The sequence below is a fragment of the Pseudopipra pipra genome, chromosome 6 (genome assembly GCF_036250125.1).
Source record: "Pseudopipra pipra isolate bDixPip1 chromosome 6, bDixPip1.hap1, whole genome shotgun sequence".
Taxonomy (NCBI): Eukaryota; Metazoa; Chordata; class Aves; order Passeriformes; family Pipridae; genus Pseudopipra; species Pseudopipra pipra.
Window position 1 is genome coordinate 51212262 of NC_087554.1, and position 26817 is coordinate 51239078.

General features: G+C 36.9%; 1 protein-coding gene across 5 annotated transcripts in view; it reads left to right on the forward strand.

Annotated features, from left to right (window-relative positions):
- Window positions 1–26817, forward strand: part of VRK1 (VRK serine/threonine kinase 1) — a 54539-nt gene that overhangs the window by 16250 nt on the left and 11472 nt on the right. For 2 of the 5 annotated variants that reach the window (XM_064659109.1, XM_064659110.1), the window contains exons 1-11: window positions 2583–2829; window positions 9981–10142; window positions 11658–11713; window positions 15965–16034; window positions 16429–16516; window positions 17943–18051; window positions 18191–18283; window positions 19299–19431; window positions 20704–20824; window positions 21718–21776; window positions 22613–22791. In XM_064659109.1, coding sequence (XP_064515179.1) covers window positions 2598–2829; window positions 9981–10142; window positions 11658–11713; window positions 15965–16034; window positions 16429–16516; window positions 17943–18051; window positions 18191–18283; window positions 19299–19431; window positions 20704–20824; window positions 21718–21776; window positions 22613–22791 — 1302 coding nt within the window. In that variant the 5' untranslated portion in view covers window positions 2583–2597. Of the gene's footprint in view, window positions 1–2582; window positions 2834–9980; window positions 10143–11657; window positions 11714–15964; window positions 16035–16428; window positions 16517–17942; window positions 18052–18190; window positions 18284–19298; window positions 19432–20703; window positions 20825–21717; window positions 21777–22612; window positions 22792–26817 lie in introns of those variants that run through there. The other 3 variants (XM_064659112.1, XM_064659113.1, XM_064659111.1) reach the window with 3 other exon arrangements.

The following is a 26817-nucleotide window of genomic DNA, read 5'->3' on the forward strand; positions in this document are numbered from 1 at the left end:
CAGCATATTTCAGGAACATTCTTACTACCTATTACAGTGAAGAATGATGCTGAGAAACCCATTCTATGCTTTTGATCATCCCCCTGTACTCAGCACTGGTGAGGCTGCACCTCTAATCCCATGTTCAATTTTGGGTCTGTCACTGTAAGACAGACATTGAGGTGCTGGAGTGTGTTCAGAGAAAGATAACAGAGCTGGTGAAGGGCCTGGAGCACAGTGATGAGAGGCTGCCGAGGGAGCTGGGCTTGTTTGTCCTGGATAAAAGGAGGTTCAGGAGAGACCTCATTGCTCTCTACAACTACCTGAAAGGAAGCTGTAGACAGGTGGAGGGGTCTCTTCTCCCAAGTAACAAGCAATAGGGCAAGGTGAAGCAAACTTAAGTTGTGCCAGGGGAGGTTTAGATTGAATATTAGGAAATTTTTTTCAGTGAAAGGGTTGTCAAGCATAGGAACAGGCTGACCAGTGAAGCATGGAGTCACTGTCTCTGGAGGTATTTAAAAGATCTGTAGACGTGGCACTTAGGGACATGGTTTAGCAGTGGACCTGGCAGTGTTAGGTTAACAGTGTTAGGCTGACAGACGAACTCAATGATCTTAAAGGTCTTTTCCAACCTAAAAGATTCTATGATTCTATGATTGTTTGGTCAATACTTGCTTTTCTATGATCTAGACAAACCACTGACAGTATATAGGGAACATGTGAGAAAAGTTGTGGCCACTCCAAGTTTGGTTAATACTTGAAGAATTTCCAGCTGTAGCTGTATCAACACAAATGCATACAGATTGGCTAAAAAAGCCCCATCTCTTTAGTGTATGGAAATGTAACACAAAAAAGTCTCTGCCCTGATAGTTTATTGGCAGAATTTTATGATTTTTTTAGCAAGAAGTAGGACTGACAAATTGAAACTGTTCCTTTGCTTAAATCTGAACTGATTATTCTGGCTCAACAAAGAAAAATCAGAGGCAGAACAAGGGCCATGTTTTATTCTTCCTGCAAGAAAGATATTCTTTTTTGACCAAACTTTTATATAGAATAGCAGAATTTACTTAGATCTCCATGGCCTCATCGTTAAGACTGTTTGCAGAATGACATCCTGAAGCTCAGCTTTTCACTGATGTTCTACAAATTTTGTTTTGGAACTTGAAGCCTACATTCTATTAAATTTAAATGTGATTTATGTATAGAAATGTAATGTTTAGTAAATTTCTCATTTTATTTTCTCTATCTGAATCTTAGAATGGTTTCATGATCCCAATAATTCAGTACTAAAGAGAATGGTGCTTCAACTGAAATGCTACCACATGTGAGTGTTCACTTCTTTCAAACACATTTTTGGTCTTTCCTATGAGCAATAATACCCTAGAACATTCAGAACAGTTCAATTCTTGAACATCTGCAGGGCTACCTGGTATTTCTAAATAAATTTCTATTATTTTTAATTTAGATGAGGTTTTTTAAGGAAATCTATATAAGTACTGTCATGATGACCATACTATGGAATTATAGTTCTTTTTTTTTAAGCTATTTAGTACTTCTAAAATTGCAGCATGTGAAGATGGTGGCTATGAAAACATAATACCATTTTAAAGATTTAAAACACCCAGCAAATTAACAAAACAAAACCACTGTCCTTTCATTTTTCTGCCTCCTCCCCTAAATTCCCTGTTTTGGCATGCCTTTAAACTTCTATGCCTGTCTCCCACTTCACAGCTTGGCAGAAGCAAGTATGGGTGTGAAGACATTTGTACCTGACAATAAAAGAAGGAGGTGTAGATGTGGCACTTAGGGACATGGTTTAGTGGTGAACTTGGCAGCGTTTAATGTTGGAACTAGATGATTTTAAAGGTCTTTTCCAATCTGAGTGATTCTATTATTCTATGTAGTGATACCAGGTGACAAATAGGTCAGGCTTGCTCCAAGAAGCAAAATTCTATGATTTGACTGGGACTGGGGTGGCTGGAGGGGTTGGGTTTGGCCAGGGCATCAGTCACATGGGATGAAGAATCACTTCATGACCTTGGTCCTTGGAAACCCAGTGGCCTGTGTTTTGACCTGTCTCCTGAACAGGGGTTATTGCCACATAGTAAGTGACTCCACCACCTTGGAGTGGAGTCACCACTCCAAGGTGGTGGAGTCATCGTTGCTGAAGGTGTTTAAGGAAAGACTAGACATGACACTTAGTGCTAAGTTCTAGTTGATGTGGTGGTGTTCAGTCATAGCTTAGACTTGATGATCTGAGATCTTTTCCAAGCCAATTGATTCTGTGATTCTGTGGTATCAAAGTCCTGCTTAAAATCATTGTGAATTAAAACATTGTGTTTCCTTATAACTTTCAAAAAATTTCCACCGAGAGGGTTGTGAAGCACTGGAAAAAGCTGGGCAGGGCAGTGACCGAGTCATCATCCCTGGGAGTGTTCAGCGAATGTGTGGATGTGGCACTTGGGGACATGGTTCAGTGGTGAACATGGTGGTGGCTCTGGGTCGAGGATTAGACTTTTCCAACCCAAATAATTCTTATTCTAAAAGACCTCAGCCCTTGGCCCATCGCGGGCGCTGTTCCTGCTGGGAAGTGTAGTCCATGATCTCTTCGGGCGGCCATGGAAGGGGCCGTTTCGGACTACACTTCCCAGCAGGTATCGCGTCCAGGGCGGGGCGAGGGCTGGCGGCCGCCCGGGGCGGACCAATGGTGGCGGTCGATGCTGGGAGGTGGCGGTGGGCCGGGCGGGCCGGCGGGACCGCGGGCAGTGCGGGAATTTCGGACCGGGAGGAGGGAGCGGCGCCGGGCTCGGCGCGCCGGAGATACTTGGGACCGGCGGCTGCTTCTGCGGTGTAGGTTGTTTTTTTTTTTTTAAGAGGCGAGTTTTAGGGCGCTGTTTCGCTTCCCCTTTGCCTTGCCGAGCGTCCCCCGCCCTGCTGGCGGGTCTTCCCGCGTCCCTGGCTGAGGAGGCCGGTGGTGCCGCCGGGGCCGCGCCCTGTTCCTCCTCCTTGTCTGTCTCCTGGGGTAGGGAAGGCGCCTTCCTTTCCCTCCCCAGCCCGTGGCGCCGGAGGATCTCCGTGGGCCGGCAGGGAGGGAGAGAAGGGGAGCAGGTGTGGCAGAGCTCCCTCGGTTTCACTCTTGGGGTCTCCTGCCCCCCCTTCCCCTGCCCGGGTTATGGGCTCTAAACCTGCCTGCGGTCGCACCGGTCTAAGTTGCTTTCCTTCCTGTTTGTTTGTTTTTTTAGCCCTAAGGCGAGGTGGGGAAGGCTGAGCACGAGGTGTGCTCAGTGACTCCTGAAGGTTCGTCACCTTCAGAATCATCCCGGTGAGGCATCACCTTGGCTGGGAGGCGTTCCTGAGTTGTGCTTTGAACATAAATTGTTTATTTATTTTTTTAAATACAGGACTACAAATAACAATAATCTGCGATTTTAGGATCAGGACAGGCCTGTTGTGTAAGAATTGGGCTAAGCTGGTTTCTGTCTGTCAGTGGTCGTGGTTTCTCTTCGTTTCCTATTTTCTGACCATTTGCCTTCCTTGTATAAGATTGAAGCAATCACAGGCAGGGTGAACCCCGTTGTTCTCTTTGTTTCTCGATTCGTGCTCAAGAACTAATAAAGTAAAAATAAAAGCTTTTGTTAATTCATAGGAAATCCATGGGCCCTTTTTATCGCTAACAAAAATATCAAAGCTGTTGTGAAGCTTCCTGTAACTATTACTGTGTCGAAAGGCATGTGCCTTCCTCTGTAGGAATAAGATGTCCACTTAATTCTTGGGGATAATCCCTAAGTGAGGTAAGATTCCTAATGAATTTCAGAGCTATTGATCTTTATACAGTGGGCCAAATGATCAAAAAGCCTTTAAGTGTCTCACTCACATGTATTAGGTATTTGCAGTTGGTTTGGTGGTGAGGTGATTTGAAGTGACAGATGAGTTGATACCTTACAAGGCTCAGTGGTTTTTATTGCAATAACTGAGTAACTTTCAGGATTTTGAGAACAACCTTAAATAGTGTTCAGAAGAAGGCAATTTAAAATTAGTATCACAGTAATTCCTCTTGTAAATTACTATTTCCTACCTCTGAACAAGCTGCATTCTAGAATTCTAAGCCATCTTGGTTTGTTTAGAAAAAGAAAGGAAAAAAGGTGTTTATTTGGTCCAGTGTGCTGCTGTTGTGATGAAACACTTCTCAGTAATAGTGGTCCACCAGTTGCATTTATTAATTTTGTCTAAAGAGACATTTTTTTTTATTTCTTGGGCATAGAACCCTAATGCCTCTTCTTCCCTAAGTGCCATTAATTGTCAGATGTCTTAATCATAAGGAAATTAGATTATAGAGGTTTTCACAGGAGATACACAGTGATAGATCAGTCACAGAATGCCTGATTTATGCAAGAAAGTCTTTTTTCACTGTCTACCTCACTCGGTGTGACAAGCCACTGACACTTCAGTTATTGTTTTGTGTGGTCCCTCCTGTGAAACAGTTCTACAGTATTCAGAAAACTTAAACTGTTGTGTTCTTTCTTTCCCACTCCTTGAGCAAACATTTGGTTTTGTTTTCTCCTTGTCTTAATTTATTTTTTTTTTCGAAGCAGACTTAAATTTCTTGCAATGGCTGATGAACAGTGTTAATGACAGATAGATTTCAAGGCCTTGCTGTGGGACTACCTACTCTTGAAGAGGAGCACAAGTCCCCAGCATGCCTTCTCTGGGCTGAGAATGAAAATAGGTTCTACTAAGATAAACAACTGTAAAAATGACAATTTCCAGAGAATAAAAGAGGAGGAGGATGAGGAAGAAACCAGTCTGACTTGACACACAGCAGAAACACTTATTTCAAAATAAATTTGTTTTACATTCATTTCAGAGATTTATTGATAATGGATGCCAGCAAGAATTGAGAAGTGGCTATTCATATTTATTCAAAGAGTTCAAGTATCTCTCAAGTAGCAGCCATTGCAGACAGCATTTGTAAAGATAACACCACTGATATGCAGACAATTTTGTATCAATAGTGCTATCTCAAGTACAGTGTATTCTGTTTCTTCCAAGATGTTTTATTAGGGAGAAGAATAAGAACCTTTGTAGTAGTAAGAGGCTTTTGGAGAGAGTTTACACAAATAGACTTCTGTTATTCACACTTCTTAGTAGCAAAATCTTTGTTTTGAGCACATTGTAGCCACATAAAATGCTGCTGTTTACAATCACGTACCTTGAAAATTGTTCTTGTCAGGCACCTTAGCTAAGTAGGGGCAGGTCTGATACTTGAATGATAGCACAGTACTTGACATCCATGGCACTGTTTCCAAGGACTTTACCATGATTGCAGGCACTAATGAATCAAGCTTCACAATACCTGTGGGATAGAAGATATTTCTGTTTATTGATGGGAAGAAGTAATTGAGATGCGGAAAAGTTTAACATGTTTTTTTCTTTTCTTGGAGGAGTGGCGGTGGTGAATTTTTAAAGGTGATTATAGGGAGAAGTAGATAACTTTATTCCAGTTGTGCAATCTGTGTAATGTTTGTAAAGTTTCCTGACAAACCCCCCATGTTTGCTGTATTGTGAATTGAAAAGCACATAGAATGATAGAATTTGCATTAAAATGTCATTATCTTTTTTTGTGATTTTTATTTTTTTTTCCTAGCTCTGTATTTTCACATAGCAAATTTTTGCAGTTTCCAGGTGTCTTTGGTTTCAAGCCGTAGAGGATACATGAATGCATTTATCCAAAGAAATGTGAAAGCATGTGCAGCCATTGCTAAAATGTTTCCTTGGATAACAGCTTTTTTTGCAAAAGAGTCCTCAGTATTGTGCATGCTGCCCATTGCAAGCGATCACTGTTTGGCACCTATGGCCTACTGATAGCTTGACCAACTTGTAAGTAGGCACAGTGCCATCCTAACAGATGGGTGTGAATATAGACAGCCAAGAAACCATGTCTGTGTATCTAGTGTATTTGTTAAGGGCAGGGTTCCCAGCTGGGGACGTTCAAACTTATGTCCATTTTGAATTTTTGCATTTATGGATAAAGAGAAGTTGCCATTAATGAATTTTTTTTTAAAAAGTAAATATCTTCGGGCATACAATTATTGACCATGTTGAACAAAATAAGGGAAGAGGGAAGTACCAGCTCTTCCTTTGATACCCTTGAGGAGCTATTTTAAGTAAACTTAATTCCCCTTTAAGTGAGGCTGCTATCAAGAGTCTCGCTGTGACTGTCAGAGATGTGAAGCATATCAGTAGGTTTGTTTCAGGGGCCTGCCAGCCTTATTGTAAAAGAGGCCATGAAATCTTCTTTTATGGGCAACAATCTGTCCAGCATTCAAGCACCTAAGTGCACCTGTCCAAGTCTAGACAGAATTATTTGTAGTAACTCAGAGGTCAAGGGGTGCAGTCCTTCAAGCCCTCTTCATGTCTCTTATATTGACAAGATATTGGCAATAAATTGCCTCTTAGCTTGAGGACTTGAGTATGCTCATTTTGGATACGTTTTGGTATCCTTTAGACGACAGTGAGTGTGATCTTGTCCACATGTGAGTCATTAGGCAACACTACTGATTTTTGCACTTTTTCTCCTTGTCTGAGTCAGCCTTGGGGCTCCAGACTTCTGGTTTATTATTCCGTTACCACTTTTAATGATTCCAGTCCTTTATTTTAATCCATTTCCTGGTGTGGGTGTCCTGAGAAGCTGGTTAAAGGTCTGCAGTGATCTTTTTGGCCTGCTTTTATAAGTGATATCAACGTGTAGCATTTCTGCCACTCTTCCTTCTTGCACTTTGACACCATGGTTTTCTCATTGGTATGGTCTTATCTGAGCTGGTTGGAATTGCACTTTGTGCTTGAAAGTCTCATTTTTCTCTGTAGAAAATCTGGAGAAAGGATCTTCCTCTAAGACAGTAAAGTATGTATCAGCTTGAAGATAAAAAAAAGATGAAGGAATGTACAGAGGAGTTTCTTGAAGATTGTGGATAAAGCTGTGGGGTAAAGTTAGTCTTAAAATGTAAGTGTAAAATGTGTCTTGATTGTAGGGAAGAATGTTACTGTGCAGAAGTGGAAATATGGAAGGTAATGCAGAATTTAAACATCCTATTTTGTGATAATGAGGAAGCTTGTGCAATGTAGGTATTGATAAATACCAGTCTCTTCCTGTGATGTGAGTTATTTAATTTTGTTTTGTTGAAGTTACTCTTTTAACCAGAGTAGGTATTCAGATGTGGTTCTGTGACACAAAGATACTTCCCAGATTAATAAGGACTCTGAAAAAACAGAACTTCAGCATAGAATGATGCACCTTCTTTTCTGAATTTGTTTCTGTATTGAATGACTGGTGTCTGCAGACTGCTTTCTGCCAGAGTCCACTACTGTCTGACCAGATTCTTTTAGATCTTCCATGTTTGAAGGATGCAATATTTAATATCAAATTTACTTATTTGAAGATAGTTGGTGCAATACGGGATTTCTGATTTAGGAGACTGATACAAAATATACTAAAACCAATACAATTTTAAGTTACACTTGGCAAATTACAGCAATGGCAATACACAGTTCAGTCACAATACTGATGTGATTCTCAATACTGATCTCTGTAATATGTTCACTCTCATGATTCCGATGTCCCCAGTCGGACATTCCAGGGAAGGAATATGTGGATTGCAACCAGCTCAAACCCATTGTTCTCTTCGAAGTTCTTTTGCTATTTTTTCCATGCTTATATTGGACTGAGCCTCCTATTTACTCCCCCCACACTGGCCAGGCTAACTCTGGGAGACATTTACACCTCCGTTTGATCCACTTAACAATTTTAAGCTCAGCTCAACTGTTTTCCTAAAACAAAGACCACCCATCAGCCCCCTTTGTGTTGAGCTCAAGTGCATTATTGCCAGAGCTCCTTGGGCATATCACCGTTTACCATCTCCACGTAGTATTTTATCCACTGTTGGGCTTTATTCTGTCACACTTCGTTTTGACCACACTTCGTTTTGGTCAATCACAGTTGCGGACTTGAGTATTAGGGGACGGAATAACATTTTCAGGAAACTTGACAGTTATTCTTGCATTTAATAAGTAGAGAAATGTTTATGGGCTGCCCTCTTCAGATGTTAGTTGGATAACAGACATTATTTGAGGAAGAAAATTTCCTGAAGATACTACCCAGTCAGAAGAGTCTTGTAGGAGGGGGAGTGCTTTTGGAACAGCTGTTATAGTTATGCAGTTTTCTTTTTGGGAAATTAAAATAAGTCCTAAAGGGACATTAGAACTGAAAGAGGAAAACTGATGTTAAATAACTGATATTAAGGTTATTGTATTGAGGAGCTAGACTAATAGGAAATAGGTATTTTGCTATCCAGAAACTTCCTCAGTTGTGTATTAATATTCCTTTCTGCTTCCAGCAAAATCATAAAATCCCACCAGTCAGAATGGTATCTTTTAGAAAATAACTGTGACTCTACATGACTTTTATCTGCATAAGGTAGAGGGAAAGATCACTTCTTTATAAAACAATTCATGTAAAGACACCCAGTGCACTCTTTGCCATGTCATGGCTACATATTCAGTAAGTTCTTTTACTGCAGCAAAATCTAACTGCTAAAAACTCACAACATTTATTTGCTCAAAATAAGGCCTTCTGCTCAGAAGGACTTTGGGGTGATGGTGGATGAAAAGCTGGACATGAGCAGTCAAGTAGCTCAGAAAGCCAGTTGTATCCTGTGCTGTATCAAAAGCAGCACGGCCAGCAGGTCCAGGGAGGGAATTCTGCCCTTCTGCTCTGTTTTGGTGAGACCCCACCTGGAGTGCTGCATCCAGGTCTAGGGTCCCCAGCACAGGAAGGACATGCACCTATTGGAGCGAGTCCAGAGGACACCCACAAAGATGATTAGAGGGATTGAGTACTTCTATTAGAACAGGCTGAGAGAGTTGGGATTATTAAGCCTGGGAAAGAGAAGGCTCTGGGAAGACCTTGTTGCAGCCTTTTAGTACTTGAAGGGGGCCTATAAGAAGATGGGAACAAACTTTTTAGCAGGGCCTGTTGTGACAGGACAAGGGGTAATGGTTTTCAACTGAAAAAGGGTAGTTTTAGATTTGATAGGAGAGAGAAATTTTTACAATGAGGCTGGTGAAGCAGTGGAACAGCTTGCCCAGAGGGGTGGTAGATGCATGAAAACATTCAAGTTCGGATTGGATAGGGCTCTGAACAACTTGATCTGGTTGAAGATGTCCCTGCTCACTGCAGAAGGACTAGATGACATTTAAAAGTTTCCCTGCAATTCAAACTGTTCCAAGATTCTATGATTCTGTTCTGCAGAAAGATGCATGTTCCAGTAGGCTGTTAGGTTATTTCTGGAAATACTGCTTGTCTGACACCTGAGGTTGGGGGAAGGCAGCAGTTATACTTTTATTCTTAAGATCTCAAAATAGGTAGTTATGTACTAGTTTTTTGATGACCCACTCGATGCTGCAGACTTTCATTCTTGTTGCTTGCAGTTATATAGGAGAAAAAAATAATTAACTGTTTGGATAGCTTTTTAAAATTTTTTTTGGTGTATTTTTTACAGCTAAGAGGAATTCCTTATATTATTACTGAAGACTTGGAATTTTTCAATATGCAAGTTTAACTCCAGGAAAACTGAGATTTATTTCATTCGTTTACTTTTTTTCCAAGTTTTTGCCACCTGTGATTGGTTGTGATTGATTGAATATGCTAGATTCTGATTTTTTTTTAGCATGTATTACAAAAGGTCTTCTAATAGGTTTCTCTTGTGAAGATTTTCGCTGTCAAATTTTTTTGTGATGCCTGGAAAAATGTGGTTTTTTTCACTTAGAATTCATGCCAATGAAACTGCTTACTGCATTTCTTTTAAGGTATCTTTGTAGTAACATATTATAACTTAAACAACCCATACTTTTTCATGCTTCTAACAGATTTCTACATAAAACAAATAGGATCAGCATGTAACCTGTGGGGTTTTTTTTATTTTTCCTTCCCTTCTCTCTCTCTCCAGGGAAAATGCCATATAATAAGAAGACTGCTGGAAAAAGAGTCCCTGCAAAAAGGAAACTTGCTGAAGTGTTTGCTCTGGGGGAGGTTCTAGCAGATACATCAAGAAAAGAATGGAAATTAGGTGTCCCTATAGGGCAGGGAGGCTTTGGACGCCTATACCTTGGTAAGTGTAGTTATTTTTGATAATGCTTTAAAATGGAGAGTGAGATGTTTATCCTTATTCAAAACAATGAAACGTTGACTCTAAATTAGAAATACAAAGTGTCTTCATGTGATCTTTGCTAGAACCTTAGCTTGGATCATGGTTTTGGAAGAAGATAACAGGACTAAACAAAAAGTAATTTTAAACACTAGTTGTATGATTTTCCAGTGGTAGTTCCTGATTTTTTTAAACCAAAATCTTTATTACTTTTTAGCCATGGAAAAGGTAGTTCAATATTTATTTAAATTTGATTTTTGGTCTGGCTGAAGTATTGGATTTTTGCGTGAGTGTCTTTTTAATGACAAATTCTGACCTGAAGCTGTCTGAGTATGTTCTGTGGAGGCTACTGATCAGCCAGTATTTGGGCTGGTTTTGACTTCAGGGTTGCTTTGATTTTTTCATTGCCTTGTGAACTTCTGACAGGTCATATACTTTTTTTTTAATGTAACTAATGTTCAAAACAAATCAAAATTTTGGACTTAATAGTTTAAACTGTCAGTACAATTCTTGTTTTGTGATGCTGTTACTGAATACAAGGGAAATTTCTTAAAGTGAATAGTGTTCCCTACTTAGTATCTCTTGAACAGATGCACACATAAGAGAGGTCTTGAGACTATCTACTTGATTGCCCCAGTCATTTTCCAAACATTTTTGAACAGATGAAAGTTAATGTGATTGCTATAATATGGTCTTCCTCATCTTGGTGAAAAAGTTGCACTGAATTCATACCGAGTTGGAAAACAACAAAAAAAAAATCTGTCCTGCTTTTAAAATGAACAGACTGCAGCATAAGTGGGTTAAGAAGAAAAACGGGACCAGTGTGTGGCTTCTTGCCAGAGAAGCTTTCAATTACTTACTCAGCCTTGCTCAATGAGCTACTAAATTTACTGGAGTTCCAACTCATTCAAATTGTGTAGTTCTTCATGTTACGAATGCCTGCTTTGTGGAAGCCAAAGCGTGCTCTCTGCTTCCCCCATCATTTGCACAAGGCTGTGACCCTGACTGTTCTTGTACTTCGTGCTTGCCTAACTTGATGTCCTTCATACCTATATCTTCTGTCACAAATATCAACAGCTTATTACCAACAGATAGTCACTTCTGGATACGTGACATGGCAACTCAGTAGAGAGAATTTATTTTTCATCTTTATGTCCACAGATGTGTTATGTTTATCAGAGTCCTAGAAAACAAAAGAAATAATATTGACTAGGGAAAAGTTACTGGATAGTAAAAAATAATTCCTTTATTTAGTAAACTGCCTATTCTCCTCAAACAAAAGGTAGAATGCAAGACCATACCCATATACAGTAGCCTTGTCATATAGAGTAGTTCTTTTACCAATGCTAAGGTACTGGTCTGTGTTCATGTCAGTACTTAATTACTTTGTCATGTGTTTGTCCATTCTGCATATCAAATAAGTGTGTGCTTTGTGACAGTTTGCTCTCCTCCTACTAATAAAAGCTTCTTTTTTAACAGCTGATGTTAATTCTTCAAAGTCGGTTGGCAGTGATGCCCCTTATGTTGCAAAAGTGGTAAGAGAGCATTTGAATCTTCACAACCTGAAAATATTTGTTCTAGAATAGCATGTGTAATTTAAAACATCTTCTGAAAATAATGCAATTGCTGTTTAAAATAAAAGTGTGGTGATACAGAGGAATGCAGGTGAGAACTGGGACTCCTATGTATGAGGAACATCATAGTGGAACATCAGTGTAGTTGAGAAAGATTCATTAAATGGATCATATTCTGTTTCATTTGCTTCCTATAAACAGCCCAGATATCACCAAAGGAATGAAATCTGTCTAGCTTTTGGAGAATTTCTGTGATTCAGCAGTGAGTCTGTGTGAACTGTTGCTCACCACTGGATGTTGGTAAACTGACAGATGGCTTGGGAATAGGAAAAAGCAAAACCTTGATTCCCAAGGTCTCCACAGATACAAAGTCCTTTAAATGTTTTATCATAAACCACATACCTGTTCTAATTTCTATTGAATTCAAATAGCATTGACACGTAATTTTTTTAACCTAATGATTAGAGAGAAGAAAAAGAATTGTTGATAGCTCATTTTTATCCCTCTGTAGCAAATCAGCGGATTCTTTTTATAGCTTGAAATTTTCTTATATTTTTAGTGTTAAAAAAAGAGTTATTTCATTTGGCTTAGCTATTTCTCTTTCTAAGGTAAAAAGTATTTTTCTTATATTTTTCCAGAGTATTTGGTATAGATCCTACTATCATATATGATTCCTGGTAAAGTCTTAGTAAAAAAACCAGGGAATATGGGAATAGCCATAGTAGATCCAGACCCTTGATTATCTTGGTGGCGCTTCTGTTCCTGTGACAAAAACAAATACCAGAAACCTCTACAAGACAACTTCACAGTGTAAAAGATTAGTTTTTCAGCATAGTTCAGAACTGCACTGTTCTAACATTTTATTTATTAAACTATATGATGATACTGAAATGCTTTGCTGCAGTAGCTGGCCACATTTTAAATACGTTAATACTTTTAACATTTGTTCCTGAAACTAAAAGATCAGGTTAAATTAGAATAAAATACATTTTAGTTAATATGTGCCTTTAATCTTGATATTTACCTCTGCTGACTAAAGGGAAATTCTAGAGTATTGGTTTTGATACTGTTCAGACGCCCCAAGGTGCAGTTTGTGATGACCCTGTTTCCGAAATGTTGTCCCTTGCTGAAGAAAGCACCATGCTTACCACGCAAATGTCAGACTGCCACACTTTCAACATCAGCCTGCTGCTGCTGCCTTAGGTGTTGTGGGCAGGAATTCTGCACAGACCAGGAACCCCAGCCTGCAGCTGGCAGCTTCAGTATGTTCAGCCTGTGCTGTTGAAGGCAGGGGTGTCCATCATGCAGGAACTGTGGCCTGTTTCAGGGGCAGATAACAGACAGTGAGACCATCAACAGTGGCTTGCCTGTAAGAGGCAGTGGCTTCTAATTGCTGGCTCCTGCTGAGTTTGGACTGATCAGGAAGCAGAGTGCCATTTAACCTTGATGGAAGAATCTGGTTTCACTTGCTTGGAAAATCATCAGATATGCATTAATTTATGCTGTGAGTAATTGCTATCCCCTTCTTTCCCTGAGTTTGAAACCTGTCCATCTGCTTCTCTTCTCCACTTCAGGCTCTGAATATAGGAGTTGCCCCAACTTTTGGGTTGCCTTTATGCTAGATTCACTTTGCCGCAGCATTTTGTAAATACTTCCATTGCTAATATCCCAGATGGCTACTCACTTCTAATTTATCTTTCATAATTTTGTCTTTATGGCAATAAAGAGTAGGCCCAGTCTTTGAGCTAGCCTCACAAATGACCCATAACATATTATGTCTCTACAGTCTAGTATAACACAACTACGGATAAGAGCCCATTTTCTGATGCCTGGGTGGTTGCTAGTTGATCCATCAGCTAAGCAAAGTGGTTAACAGCTTTGAACAATTATTAGTGTTTAACAAAATATGTGCTTCTATAGTAATGTTCTTCAAATTAAGCTATTAAAGCAGGATGGAAATTGGCTTAGTCTTTGACATATCCTCATAGTATTGATGTCTCAACAGTATGAAATGAATCACAGCTTTTATTAAAAAAAGAAATGCTTTTTAACATGTGGACCTTTCAGATGTCATTGTTCAGGAGTGGATGCAGAGTTTAATTACACTTCATTAAATTTCTCACTGAAAAAGATCAGAATTCTTAAAGTACTACTTGAAATTTGTTGGGTGTCGACATGTACTCCATAATTGCTTTCATTACAATATCTCTTTGAATAAGGCATTAATTTCAGTTGTGTAAGTCATATGTTTAGAATGATCCTGGGCATAAAGCTGTTGAAGTTTGGGAACTAGTGTAGCAAATAATGGACATAATTGTGTGAACTTTTTTAGCATAGCTTATGCATTTATTTGTCTGTATGTAGAATTAATGGTATTGTGGGAAAACACCTTCACAGTCAACCTGAAGAACTATTTTGTGGTTAAATCATTTATCCATTCCCTCAAGTATGAAAAGGTAGCAGATTTTCAGCATTTGCTCTGACTAGAGAAAGATATATCTCTTTTTCAGCACTGCGACATAATTTTTTGTGGCATAATTTATTTATAGATAAATATTGTAAGAATTTTTAACACCTACAGTTTTTCGCTCTATTTTAGTGACAAAATAACATTCATGCCTGTGTAATCAGAATAAAAATTATATATAAGATAATTTGTATTCTAATTAAAATAGAGTATTAATGGATTATGCTACACAGAAACAAGTGAATGGGTCAAATAACATCTGCTTGAGATAACTGCAGTGTAGGAATTTAGCTATTTATTGCTTCTGGTCTGCTTATTGTAATCTCTGTATTGCTATTTTGTTGTCCATTGTGTATAAATAAAAATCTGTGTGTGTGTTGATCAGTTAGTCAAGCTGGTTTTGGTTTTGTTATTTTTTTCTTGTTCCTGGCTGAAGTCTGACTGTTGGTCCCACAAAGAGGGGGCCAGAAAACTGTTGTCTCGGCTCCATTGTTTATCAAGGTAGTGCTGCTGGAGACAGTGAGGTGGAGATGGGTGGTATGTTTGTAATCGAGGGTCCAGGCCTGGGAGTGGTGCCCAGGCTGATCTCTGCTCTCATTCTGACCTGTCTGCCTGACTCTGCCCTGCTCCCAGACATCAGTGTGTGCTGCAGCCCACGGTCATTGGCGTGTTTGATCCCTTTACACTGCTACCTTAATGTCAGACAGCAGTAAACCTCTATTGGCTGAGTGGTATAGTCTGGATCATTGCAACTGCATTTAAAAGTTAAAATTAAAACTGTTTGAAATTGACGTGTATCTTAGAACTTCTCTTAATATCGTGTGATTGTATTATTTCTGGGTTTCTTTGCCAGTAACTGCTTATGTGTTGTTATTTCTTAAGTGTAGGATGTTCCAAAACAGGTATTTTCACTGAGATAGAATGAATGTGGACATATGTGAGTAACTAGACTAAAAGATATTGCTTAAGCTCATCTCAAAATCAATTACTCAAAAATTACAAGAGTTGAAATCACTGGTTTTTTCTGTACCAAGTTCTGGAAATGTAGTGTCAAAGTACTTGCCCATTTTCGCACTTTGGTGTTTTCATACAAATTTGTCCCTTGAACTTTACTTGTTACATGGTTCCCATAGATTTGTCCCTTGAAAATGGAACTGAAATACCTTATGTTCTGTTAAATGCAAGATAGGCTCTGAAGACAAAATAGGTATAGTTCTTATAATTTAGTTGAAGACAAATTTTGAAATCCTCTGTAATTTTTATCTCTGTCATCTAACATGTGAAGGGAACAAAATGCCTTATGTTCAGCAAGAATTTAACTTTTGTTAAGATTTTTTTCATCAAGTCATTACAGGTGTTATTTTAAGATCACTGATGGCTACTGCAATTGATGCAATCCAGGTTTAATCTGGAAATGAGATAATGAGTGTTGTTTAATGTTCTCTGCTAAACTTTGCCAATTATTGGTAATATTTCTATACATTTCAGTCAATTGGTTATTCTTTAGTCTTTCGTTATGAGACAGTATTCTTTGATACCCTTACTGTTAAACAATTTATAATAAAAATAACTTTTTAGAGCTAAACTTCTTTTATAAAAAGAAGATTAAGTTGAGTTTATCAGCACTGGGTAGAGCATTTGAGGGAGAATATGTTTTTATAGGGTGAATGTTATATTTTGTAAGCTTTTAATAATTATTAGACACTAACACAGCAGTTTTTAACCAATTTTAAATTGTCTTAAAGGAACCCAGCCAGAATGGACCTCTTTTTACTGAGTTAAAGTTCTACATGCGAGCTGCTAAGCCAGATGAAAGTAAGCAGTCTATTAAAATGTTTTTAATGAACTACAAGCATTTAGGAAAATAGAACCCATAGGAGTAAGGTCAAACTTTAAGGGAATCTCTTTAGGTAATTTTCAAAATTATTTTTAAATTATTGACATCTAATTCAGACATAAAGTAAATTAGAGATTTTTGGTAAGAAGTTCTATGTAGTTCTGTTGATGGTGATGTCTAAATTGAAACTTGAGTTACATCTCTGTCCCTACAATGAATAAATATGTTGTTAACTTTCCAGTATACTTTGTGTACGTTTCCATGAAATAAGCAGCTCACAGGTATGCAGAAACTGTAAGCAATGTGACTACTCCCTTTTTATGTAGGTCTACTGATGCAAATTCATGAACTTTACTTTATTTGTGTTTTCAGTTCAGAAGTGGACTAAGTCCCATAAACTGAAATATTTAGGTGTACCAAGATATTGGGGTTCTGGCTTGCATGAAAAAAATGGAAACAGGTGAATATATCTTTTGTTGGCATATATTGGAATTTATTTCATTCACAACCACTATCCCTTTTAACCTAATTTACTTTGTAAGGTGTATTTCCTGCATACCTTCCTGTTTTCTCTTTTGCTACAAAGTTTCATGTTCATGGCAGGGTGTGTTTAGGGATTATATGAATAGATACATTTTATCTGTATTCTGTCTTTTTTACTCCTATTTGTGTCTATTATATTCTTTCTAATTTAGTTTTCATTTGTCACAAGCGTTCTTGTACTACAGTGATGCTTTATATGTATATGTGGTCTAGAAGCTTTTTATATTTTTATTAAAGCAAAGTCAACTTCTAATGTGCAACTCCTTGAATAATATGACTACCTTTAAAGTTTTTCTTGTGTACACTTAAAGTATTTTCACTCGCAAATATTAAGGACTTAGTGCTCCCTCAAATCTATTTTATTTTCTCTAGGGATAGGTTTGGTTTTGTTTTTTCTTTTTTGCTTAATCTGTGAGCTAGAATAATTGCTAGTCTCATGTTAAATTTGTTTTAACTCTAGGGATAGTTTTTAGTATTGTTCCCTGTCATGAAGGGTTTTTGTTACTTTTTGGTACAAGTAACAAAAGTGCTGTTTATGTAATAGCACTTGTTTCCTAGTGGGTTTTCTCTAAACATCTGTGCTGCAAAGGAGTTTTAGTACTTCTCTGGCAGTTTAGAGTAGGTCAGGCTTCTCTGTATGGATCACTGCATAGGGCAGTCAGTATGTATGCCTTAGTGTATCAGAAATATCAGTGTTTCAGTATGTCCTCAACTGTAAAACTAATTAATGTAAAACCAACATTAATTTTGAGAGGCAAAAGTGAATACAGCAACTTTTTGTTTTTATCCCACAAATAAATGTGCCTTTGCATTCAGTGTTTAATGCATGAATTTCTTTAATATAGCCACTATGAATTTTTACAGTTCTTACACCAGTTTGGCTATGGCAGTGAATGTCAGAACACCTTTGGCAGCTGCTGGTCTTTATGGTTAATAATAGGTTAAAAAGTTTGCAATAGATTTCAGTAAGCGAACATTTTAAGTAACCATGTTGAATCACTTAAGTAATTTATAAAGTAAGGAATGTATTTTTTTAAGTAATTGGTGCTTGGTTTTGCCTATAGTGAGTTACAATAGGATGTTTTCTTCTGTGAGTACTTGTAACTGTGTTGCATAACTAGAATAAAGAGCAGTTCTCTTGATGGACAAGCTTTTGACTAGCTGATGTAAAAAAAGGTAAGAATTGATGTTCAGCATTAAAAAAATAGTCAAGTATTTCCCACAATTACTTTTGAGAGAATCAGTAATTTGTACAGTGAACACACAGATAAAATACTTTGCTAAGTGCTATTCAGTAACTTTGCTGTTTGGTCTTTTTTTTTTTTTTCTGCCCTTGAATTTAGTTATCGATTTATGATAATGGACCGATTTGGCAGAGATCTTCAGAAGATGTATGAAGAGAATGCAAAGCAATTTTCCCGTAAAACTGTACTACAATTAGGCCTGAGAATAGTAAGTTTAAAAAATACTTTATATTTTCACAGTCTGTCTTCTCTGTGCAAGTCTCAGTTCAGTCCCACTTTTGTGCTGAGTCCAGGTCCTCTGCTGGGCGGACCTGGGTACTGCATTTACATGACTTTTGTTTTGTTAGCTCGATATTCTGGAATACGTCCATGAGCATGAATATGTGCATGGAGACATCAAGGCCGCAAACCTCCTTCTGAGTTACAAGAACCCTAATCAGGTATTTCTGATGCATTTTATTCCTCATGTTTTAAACCTTCTATTTGACAACACATGCAAGTGCTTTGAACCTGTGAAATCTAGCAGAAGCTCATTTTTAAGAATGTATATGGTAACATTATTTCTGCTTGACATTTATATCTAGTTAATATTCTATGATTTTTTAATGCTTTTTGCTGGACAGTTATCAATTGACTATTTGGCCTAAATAATATTCTAGAGAAATTCTTGAGATTAAAAAAAAATTGACTCACAAATAGGTATTTGCAGGTGGAAGCCTAAAATTATATAGCACACTGCTAAATTATGTTTGCCTGTCTGCATTGTTACCTCATTCCTTTGTTCAAGAAATCCATCAGATAAGTGTTCTGTTACTTGGAAAAATTGGTCTTTAAAGTGTTTATTGTTCCACTTGATTTATGGAAGTCTTTCATTTTTCTGCATTTTTAACTCTCTTTACTATTCAAACAATGCATATTAGAGTTTCAGAATTATGTATGTGTTCTTGCCCAAATGTTTTAGCTTGTGAAAGATGTAAAATAATTTCAGTTCTCTTAAAGTAACTGTGGTGTTAGTGAGTAGTAGTAGTGTGTAGTATTGTTCAAAGGAGACAGCTGACTTTATAGAGGGTAGCACGGTAAGTGCATTTGTAACTTTATGGACATTTTTTCCTTTTCTGCTTGTTTTTTTTTTTTTTTTTTTATTTAATTTTACTGGTAATAACTGACAATTTTACTGGTAATAACTGACTATTTTACTTTACTTGGCTTTTGCATCAACAAGAACTGACTTCCACATCAGACTGCTGTATGAAAAATAATAAAACCTATCTGACATATTGTTTTCAAATCACAGATAGTAAGATTAATACAACTGAGAATCATTTAAAGTTGAACAATCACCATTTTTACTACTTTTAAAGAAGTTATGAGAACGATTGGGAGTTGCATTTATTATTTGCATATTTTTTGTATTTATGGTTCTTTAACCTCGGAATTCTTTGTGGAAATTACTAGGTGTACTTGGTGGATTATGGACTTGCCTACCGATACTGCCCTGAAGGAGTTCACAAAGTATATAAAGAAGATCCAAAAAGGTGTCATGATGGAACTATTGAATATACCAGTATTGATGCACATAAGGGTGTGGGTAAGGATGTAAAAACTCTTCTTAGTGATAGGCATTTGTATATCCTTTTTTTATAAATACAAAAGACTTTTAAAAACTCAATGCAGCAAATAAACAAACCAGGTTTCTGAATCTATAAAAATGTTTTTGTTATTTTTCTTTTGTTTCCTATGGATTATGCTGGCCTTTTTTTTTCCAATTCACTAAGTTTTACTTACTGTATTTTTAATGTAACTTTCTTAACTAGAGTTTCTTAATTTATAAAGATGTTTAACATATTGCTTTTTACTAACTAAGTAGAAATGGAATAGTGCTTGTGAGATCTTGATAAAAAGTAGGGCCTGTTTTCAGGAGAAAAGTAGTTTCTGTTATCCTTTGGGAAATATTCTTGTTTTTAAGTCAATAGTTAGAATTTTTTTTAACAAAACTTCACTTTATTAATTATACCTATTGTCACTGAACATCAAAAAGTAAAAAGTGAGAAAAGGTTGAACATGGAAAGTACAGGTCTATGTCTGATTAAACGTTTAGGATTTATAGTGAACACTAATTTCATTTTCTTAATTCTTAAATTTTGCTTTATTAGCATAAAGGTGTGTTCTGCAAAAATGAAAGTTGTTGAAAATGATTATTTACTTTAGGATGAACTGTTGCATCTATGCTTAAAACTGAACATGAGCAAAGATGACTTGATTTGCCTAGTTATACTTCTAGTATAGTCTGTGGTCAATGTACATGTGGTACATGTGGTTGTTTTGGGTTTTTTTTACTGGTTTATTTTTGGGTGTATTTTTTCTTGTGAAGACTTAGAGATCTGATCTCTTACTGTCCTCTGTTCAGTTTTCAGGCCACATAAAATAATTCAGCATTGTAGAATATTTTTTCAGGAGGTGGGGTTTCAGCACTATTACATTTTTATAGAAGAAGGGAAGCAAAAACTGTTTTGAACAGAAAGTCAATCACTTTGCTAACTTGTTCTATTTTTTTCCACAATTTGACTACTGAAAAAGCTTCCCAAATTGGGATAAGTGCAGCATGTCATGTTTTTGAATAGAAGAAAGAGATTGATAAAGGGCTTCAAAATGAAGTTATCCTTCCAGATGTAGGAATAATATTTTTTCCTTCCTAGCTTTTATGCTAAAATAAAGAAATAAGTAACAGATACAGAAATGTTACATTTTTAGCACTGACTTTCTATTGTCTTAGCATATTTACAAATTTTTAGTGTTGTTAAACTGTGTGTGCTTTATTAGCTGATGTAATGGGTTTTTTTATGTGTGGATGTGTATTTAGCACCATCGAGACGTGGTGATCTGGAGATCTTGGGTTACTGCATGGTTCATTGGCTTAGTGGCCATCTACCGTGGGAAGATAATTTGAAAGATCCAAATTTTGTCAGAGACTCAAAAATCAGGTGAGAAAACTACTTGTTTTCTTTCACTTTTGAAAATGAAAATGTCTTACTGTGGAAATGCTTTGTACTTTAAGTATGTTCCTGTTTGGTGAGTAGGCTATTTTGTATACCCTCCAATTTCCCTTCATCATGTCTCATGTATCCTTGACTTGTAATTACACTTCACTTGTACTGTTCTGCTGTCTTCTTTTGCATGTGTGAGATGCTTATTTTTCCACCCCAGTATCGTCACTTTAGAATACTGCCATCAAAAATCACTCATAGCAGAATGCAGGTAACCATTAGTCCTGCTTTACAAGTGTGGAGTATGAGTGCTATAGCACCAAACGCTCAAGTCAGTGGCAGAGATGGAAGCTGAAGGGGAATCCTAAATGTCTTTGAGCATCATTCCACCTAGAGCACTACTACTGTGGGATTTTTAAATTATTTTTCATTTTGTCCCCCAAACAGCCTCACTGTTAACATTCCTTCATCTTCCCCTCAGCCCCAAACAACCTTCTCGTGTCAGGTATTTAATATGAAGGGAGCTGTCCCAGCACAGCAGTTTCAGTCTCATTAACAAGTATTCATCATTGGGCTTCCTAAGCATTGGTATGTGAGGGTTTAAAATGGACCGGTTCTTTTTCTTCAGTCTTCTACTTGCTTACTTTTATAAGAATCAAAAGCTGTTGAACAAAAACTTACTGTATTTCAGGTAGCCCATCTGTCATTTGTCAGGTTCTCAAATGTACTGCACACCTAAAAATGTCCATAATATGTCATACCAAAGATTTATGTAGTAGTGTTTCCTGTGTCTCACAGTGGCCCAAGCTGGGTACTTAGAAAGTTTATCAGAATAGGGCAAGACTAAAAATTCAATAGAAACAGTAGTTTTGAATAATTTTGTTTTTCAGATGTAGAGATAATATTTCCGTTTTAATGGACAAATGCTTTCCTGAGAAAAATAAACCAGGTAAGAGGAGCTGTTTTTAAATACTTGTTTACTGAAGTTTGTACCTATTTTTCTTCTTCCTTTCAGTCAGGAACAACAGTAGCATGAATTAGAAAGTTGCTTAAGAGAAGTTTAGGCTCTTCCTTTTGGGTGTAGTTGTACGAACTGCAGACACTGCGTTGCTTCTGGCTCAGGACAGTATTAATCGCAAACATGGAATGTGTAAATTGATTTTTCACAACTGAATTTTAGAGTGAAAATTGAAAAGTATTGCAAACTTGAAGTATAGATTGTTCCTATTTGGCGTTGGTGATTTGCTGAGTACATTAAAAAAACCCAAACCCTAAGTCTATTGAAATACACTTTCTTGGTATCCTAATATTTAGTTATTTCCAGCTATTCCTGGTGATCAGAAGTTTTCTCTGTCAAGTGTGACTTGCCTGTTTTTAAAATGGTCTAATGTTTCATAAATTATTTAATGTATGTTTCAGCCTTGAACTGATTAAGTTCTGAGATAACATTGAATTTACTTTTCCACATTTTTATATACAGATGTAAGAAATACAATGTAAACAAGCATTCATTAGTGAAGATTGGCCTATTACACTTTTTTATGACTTACTCTTCATTGCAATGAACAGGTGAAAAACAGTGATGCTGTCATCACTGGGTAACGAACCTTGGCATAATTTTTTTCTAAAACATGCTGTAGTAAAGACACAATTATTAGGAGTTTATAAATAAACATTTCAAAAATAGCATAAGTAGTGCATGCATAATTTCTGTCTCTTTTGTTGTAAAAGTGAATGATTAAAATGTTTTCAAATAGAAATTAATTGGAGATGCCATTTCTTTAGATGAAATAGCCAAATATATGGAAAAGGTGAAGCTACTGAGCTATGAAGAGAAACCTGTTTATCAGCATTTCCGAGAAATACTTCTGCAAGGTCTCAAAGCCATTGGGCAAAAAGATGATGGAGTACTTGACTTCGGCTTGTCAGAGAATGGAGACTTTCAAACAAATCCTGTACAAAAGGTTTTACTCTAAAAATTCTTGTCAGCTTTTATTGCATTTTGTTAAGCTAAGTAAAAGTTAGAGTGATGTTGGAATTAGGTGCCGTGACTTTGTCCAGTAGGAAAGAATTAAATAATGAAATGTTTAAGTCCTAGTCACACGCATTATTTCTCTAACTCAACTTCACTAATTGATATTAAAACTTAATGCAGAATGAAATTTGTAGGTGTACTTTCATAATAGGTAGTGCCTTGGACAACAACATTTGTGTATCTAAATATAATGACATTTGAATAGATGAACATTTGGCTAATTTACTTATTTCTTTAAATTGGTAAAACTCCAGATGGATCAAAGTACATGTAAGGTAAAATTGGTCTAGTATTTGTTTCGTATTAGTTTCCTTTCTGTGACTAGTTCAAAGCTTAGTTTTAAGTATGCAATTTTATGCCAGGTATTTGGTTTTGGAATTCACATATTGAATTTACCATGATCTAATATGTTAATTTTGAGTCTTAACTATGTTCGTAGGCCATGGGTATTTTATTCTTTGTATTCAAGAAGCCTTAAACTCTGGATTTGAATTCCCATTTGAATATGGCATTAGGAAGTTTTTAAGCTTTAGGGAAAGTGTATGTTAAAATGGCTTCTAACAATAATCTGGTCAGATAATGGGACAATAAATATTATCTCGTACTTCAAACTGCATTTATCAGTTCTTTATTTACATTTGTTAATAGCAGGTGGGTAGTTTATTGGTTCCTTTAGCATGAACCAGGGAACTGAGAATACAGGGTAATAGTACAAGAATGTTGCCTGCTTACTGACACAATCAGCAGTGTGTTAAAGATGGAGAAAGAGTAGAAAAGAAAAAAAGCTGTAGGATTCTAAAGTCTGAAGATGTATATCCAGCTTTTCTTACTTCTTTTTGCCCAGTAAATAGTATTTTGGCTAAAACTGTACAGCTGTGGTCTCTATACAAGTATTTTCTACTGAACTGCATGTAAAGGTCTGTCCCAAAGGAGAGTTCATTAGCATAAGTTCTTCTGTTCCCCCTGTGGTTCGACGTGGCTTGAGACCTGTATTTTGGGGAAAAAAGATAATCTGTTTTTAATGGTTGGCTGGTTTCTTTGCCGAATAAGTTGGCCTGCTGCAGAGCCAACATCTGTGACCTTTAATGTCCTTGTCCAGCAGAGATGTCTGGTGCACATTTTCAGTGGAATAAAACTTCAAAAATCTTATTTCTTTAGCCAATATCAATCAAGACCATTCCCAAAGGGTGGGATAATACTTTTTCATAGGTTCTTACCTGCTGGCATCATATAGGAGCTAGTTTTTACATTGGTTTTTTTTTTGGTTTTTTTCTTACTCTGAGGAACCATATGCATGGTCAGCTTGCTCAGTTGTCACAAATAAGTTCAAGCATTTAGATGAAACAATGAGTGTTACTGGCCTGTTTGAGTAAGTTTTTTCAGTGATCTGCTTCCTGTTTCAGTGGACTTCATGCTACTTCATGCCAGCAACTGCTGGAGTGACCAGACAGAATAAGATTGATGGACATCAGGTTGACATACCTTCTTGCTTTCGATCAAGCACTGGAACATATGACTCTTCCTTCTATGTAGGATTTTGTAGGCCTTGTAACAGCAGTGGTATAGGCTAGGATAGAAGAATAGATTGTTTCAGTCCTTTCTGGGCTGAATTTTTCACTTTTCTTCAAGAATGAATGAAAAAAGGATCTTCAGCAGGATGTCTCCCCTTCCAGAATATATCTTTGGGAACTCATGCTACTCGATTTTCTTCCAGAGGGTATCAGATATTAAGGAGAGTCTAATAGAACAGGAAGACAGTTTGTGCTGGATTTCTTTTGATATGCTTAATGTCTACTTTGGAAAAGAAAAATACAGTCTGGCAAAGAAAAATACAGTCTGGCATCTATCTTTGAAAAGATTGTGACCTCTAATACGGAATGTCTGTGACATTTTGGCTCTACTGACCTTTTAGTCACGACAGGTCTTAACACACCCACTCTTCACTTCTTTAGTGCAATCTACCGTATTTTCTTAAATCAGTTATATTTGGTGTTCTGAAGTTGTGCTGTTTCATAGCTAGGAGACAATATTTCTAGCTTCTGTGTAAATACATTCTTAGAATGTAGGATTCTCCTGTGCTTTCAGCTTGTATAGATAATTGAACCATGGTGGGCATTATATGTTGCATATAAGGATGGTTGTTTTGCAATCTCAGTATGTTATCTGGGTAAAATACACAGATGTCTGCTTTATTAAAAGTTAGCATTTTATTTTCTATATCATGACTCAAGTTTTCCCAGATGTGAAAGTAAATGAAAAACAGTCTACCGTTCTGCTCAAGGTTTTTTGTTTTTTGTTCTTTTTTTCTTCTGTAAATGCATGTTGGTTTGTGTGTGGTATTCTATAATAGTTCTAGCAAAACAAGAAGCTAGCAGTACTGGGAGTTAAAGGAAGTATTTTGAGCTCTTGACTAAATTATTTAGTGCAAGGAGCACATCTTGCTGTTGTTCAGTGCTGAAGAGTTGCTGGGAAATATTGAGAGTAACCTGGAAAAATATAGGTCTTACTGATTTTTGGTTCCTTCTAATGGTTCAGATGTGCAGGTGCTGCTTTTGTCAGATGAATGCTGCCTGATTTCTACTGCTATGTAATTCACCTGCATCAAGATTAAGAAACCACTTTTTATTAAATAAGCTTGGAAACAAGATAAATGTATTTTGCTTTTGTGTAGCATGTATTGAATATCTGTTTTTCTGATGAGCATTTAAAATGTTTCCTAGTACAATTGGGAGGAATGCATTATCTCTCATATAAAAGCAGTGCAGTGCTGAAATAGTCCTCCTTAATTTTGGTCAGAATGAACAAAAGTGTCTGTGTTTATTCCTGCCTAATGCATCACAAATCTGCTGACATGCTAACCTTGGAGTCTTGGCTGGCGGTAATCAGGCCTGTGCACCGGCAGGAAAGATGTACCTAATGCACTCCATCAGTGCAGTTTGCATATGGAAGTTCTCACAGGGGAGCTGCCCTGTGCCAGCTGAGGGTTACCTGCCCACTGCAGTTATTGTATGTAATTATCGAACCAATCTGTTCAGCCCAGCAGGGTTTAGATGGTAATCATGAAGCAACACTTTGGAAAGGAAAGATGTAATGCACTGTCCCCTTCTCTCGTGAGCTGTGTGAAGTTGTAGCCGCGTTTAAAGCTGTATTAGTAAAGCTCTAGTCTTACACAATTAAAAAAAAACCCTAAAAAAAAAAAGAGAAGGTAAACTCTTCTGTATTCATAACTTTTCATCTGTGTCTGATACAGGTCAACTCATCCTTTGCAAAAATCATGGCTTTAAAACAATAATTTTCAATAACCACTTTAAAAATACTTTGCAACAGCAAGATTAATTGTAATACACAGATAATAAGAGTTCTATCCATTTAGAGGTTTTAAGATAATGTATCTTGAAAAGAGTTCAGATTTCCCAAGTACCTCTCTTTGGAACAGACTGCACAGTTGCTATTAGAAAAAAAAAATAATGTACTGTCAGTGGGTATGAGCTACTTTTAAGCTGTGCAAAGAAATCCTTACGAAACCAGATCCAGATAAACTTGAATTTAATGAGGTGTAATTGCTTTTAAAAAAGGAGGCATTATGAACTTAATGTAAAATGTTTTCGTGTGTTCTTTAAGATTTTTCAGTTTGCTCCTTTGTAACAGTGATTCAATGTAAAATTAAAAAAACTAGGTTTTGATCATAAAGACTCATGTTTTCATCCATTAAAATTTTGACTCCTAAAGTGATGTGCAGATAGGGGAACTGTCCTTTTAAATTGTGTATTGCTTAGTACTAGGATTCTTGTGTTAATATACGAATAAATTTTCTCTGTGACTGGAGACATTTTATAATATATGAAGAAATAATACTTAAAATTAGGGAATATCTTGTGAAGAGAAGATTTTTTCTACTTGTATGGTCTTTCCTGCTCTTGAGTTCAATTACTTTTTTTCTTATTTTTTTTTTCTT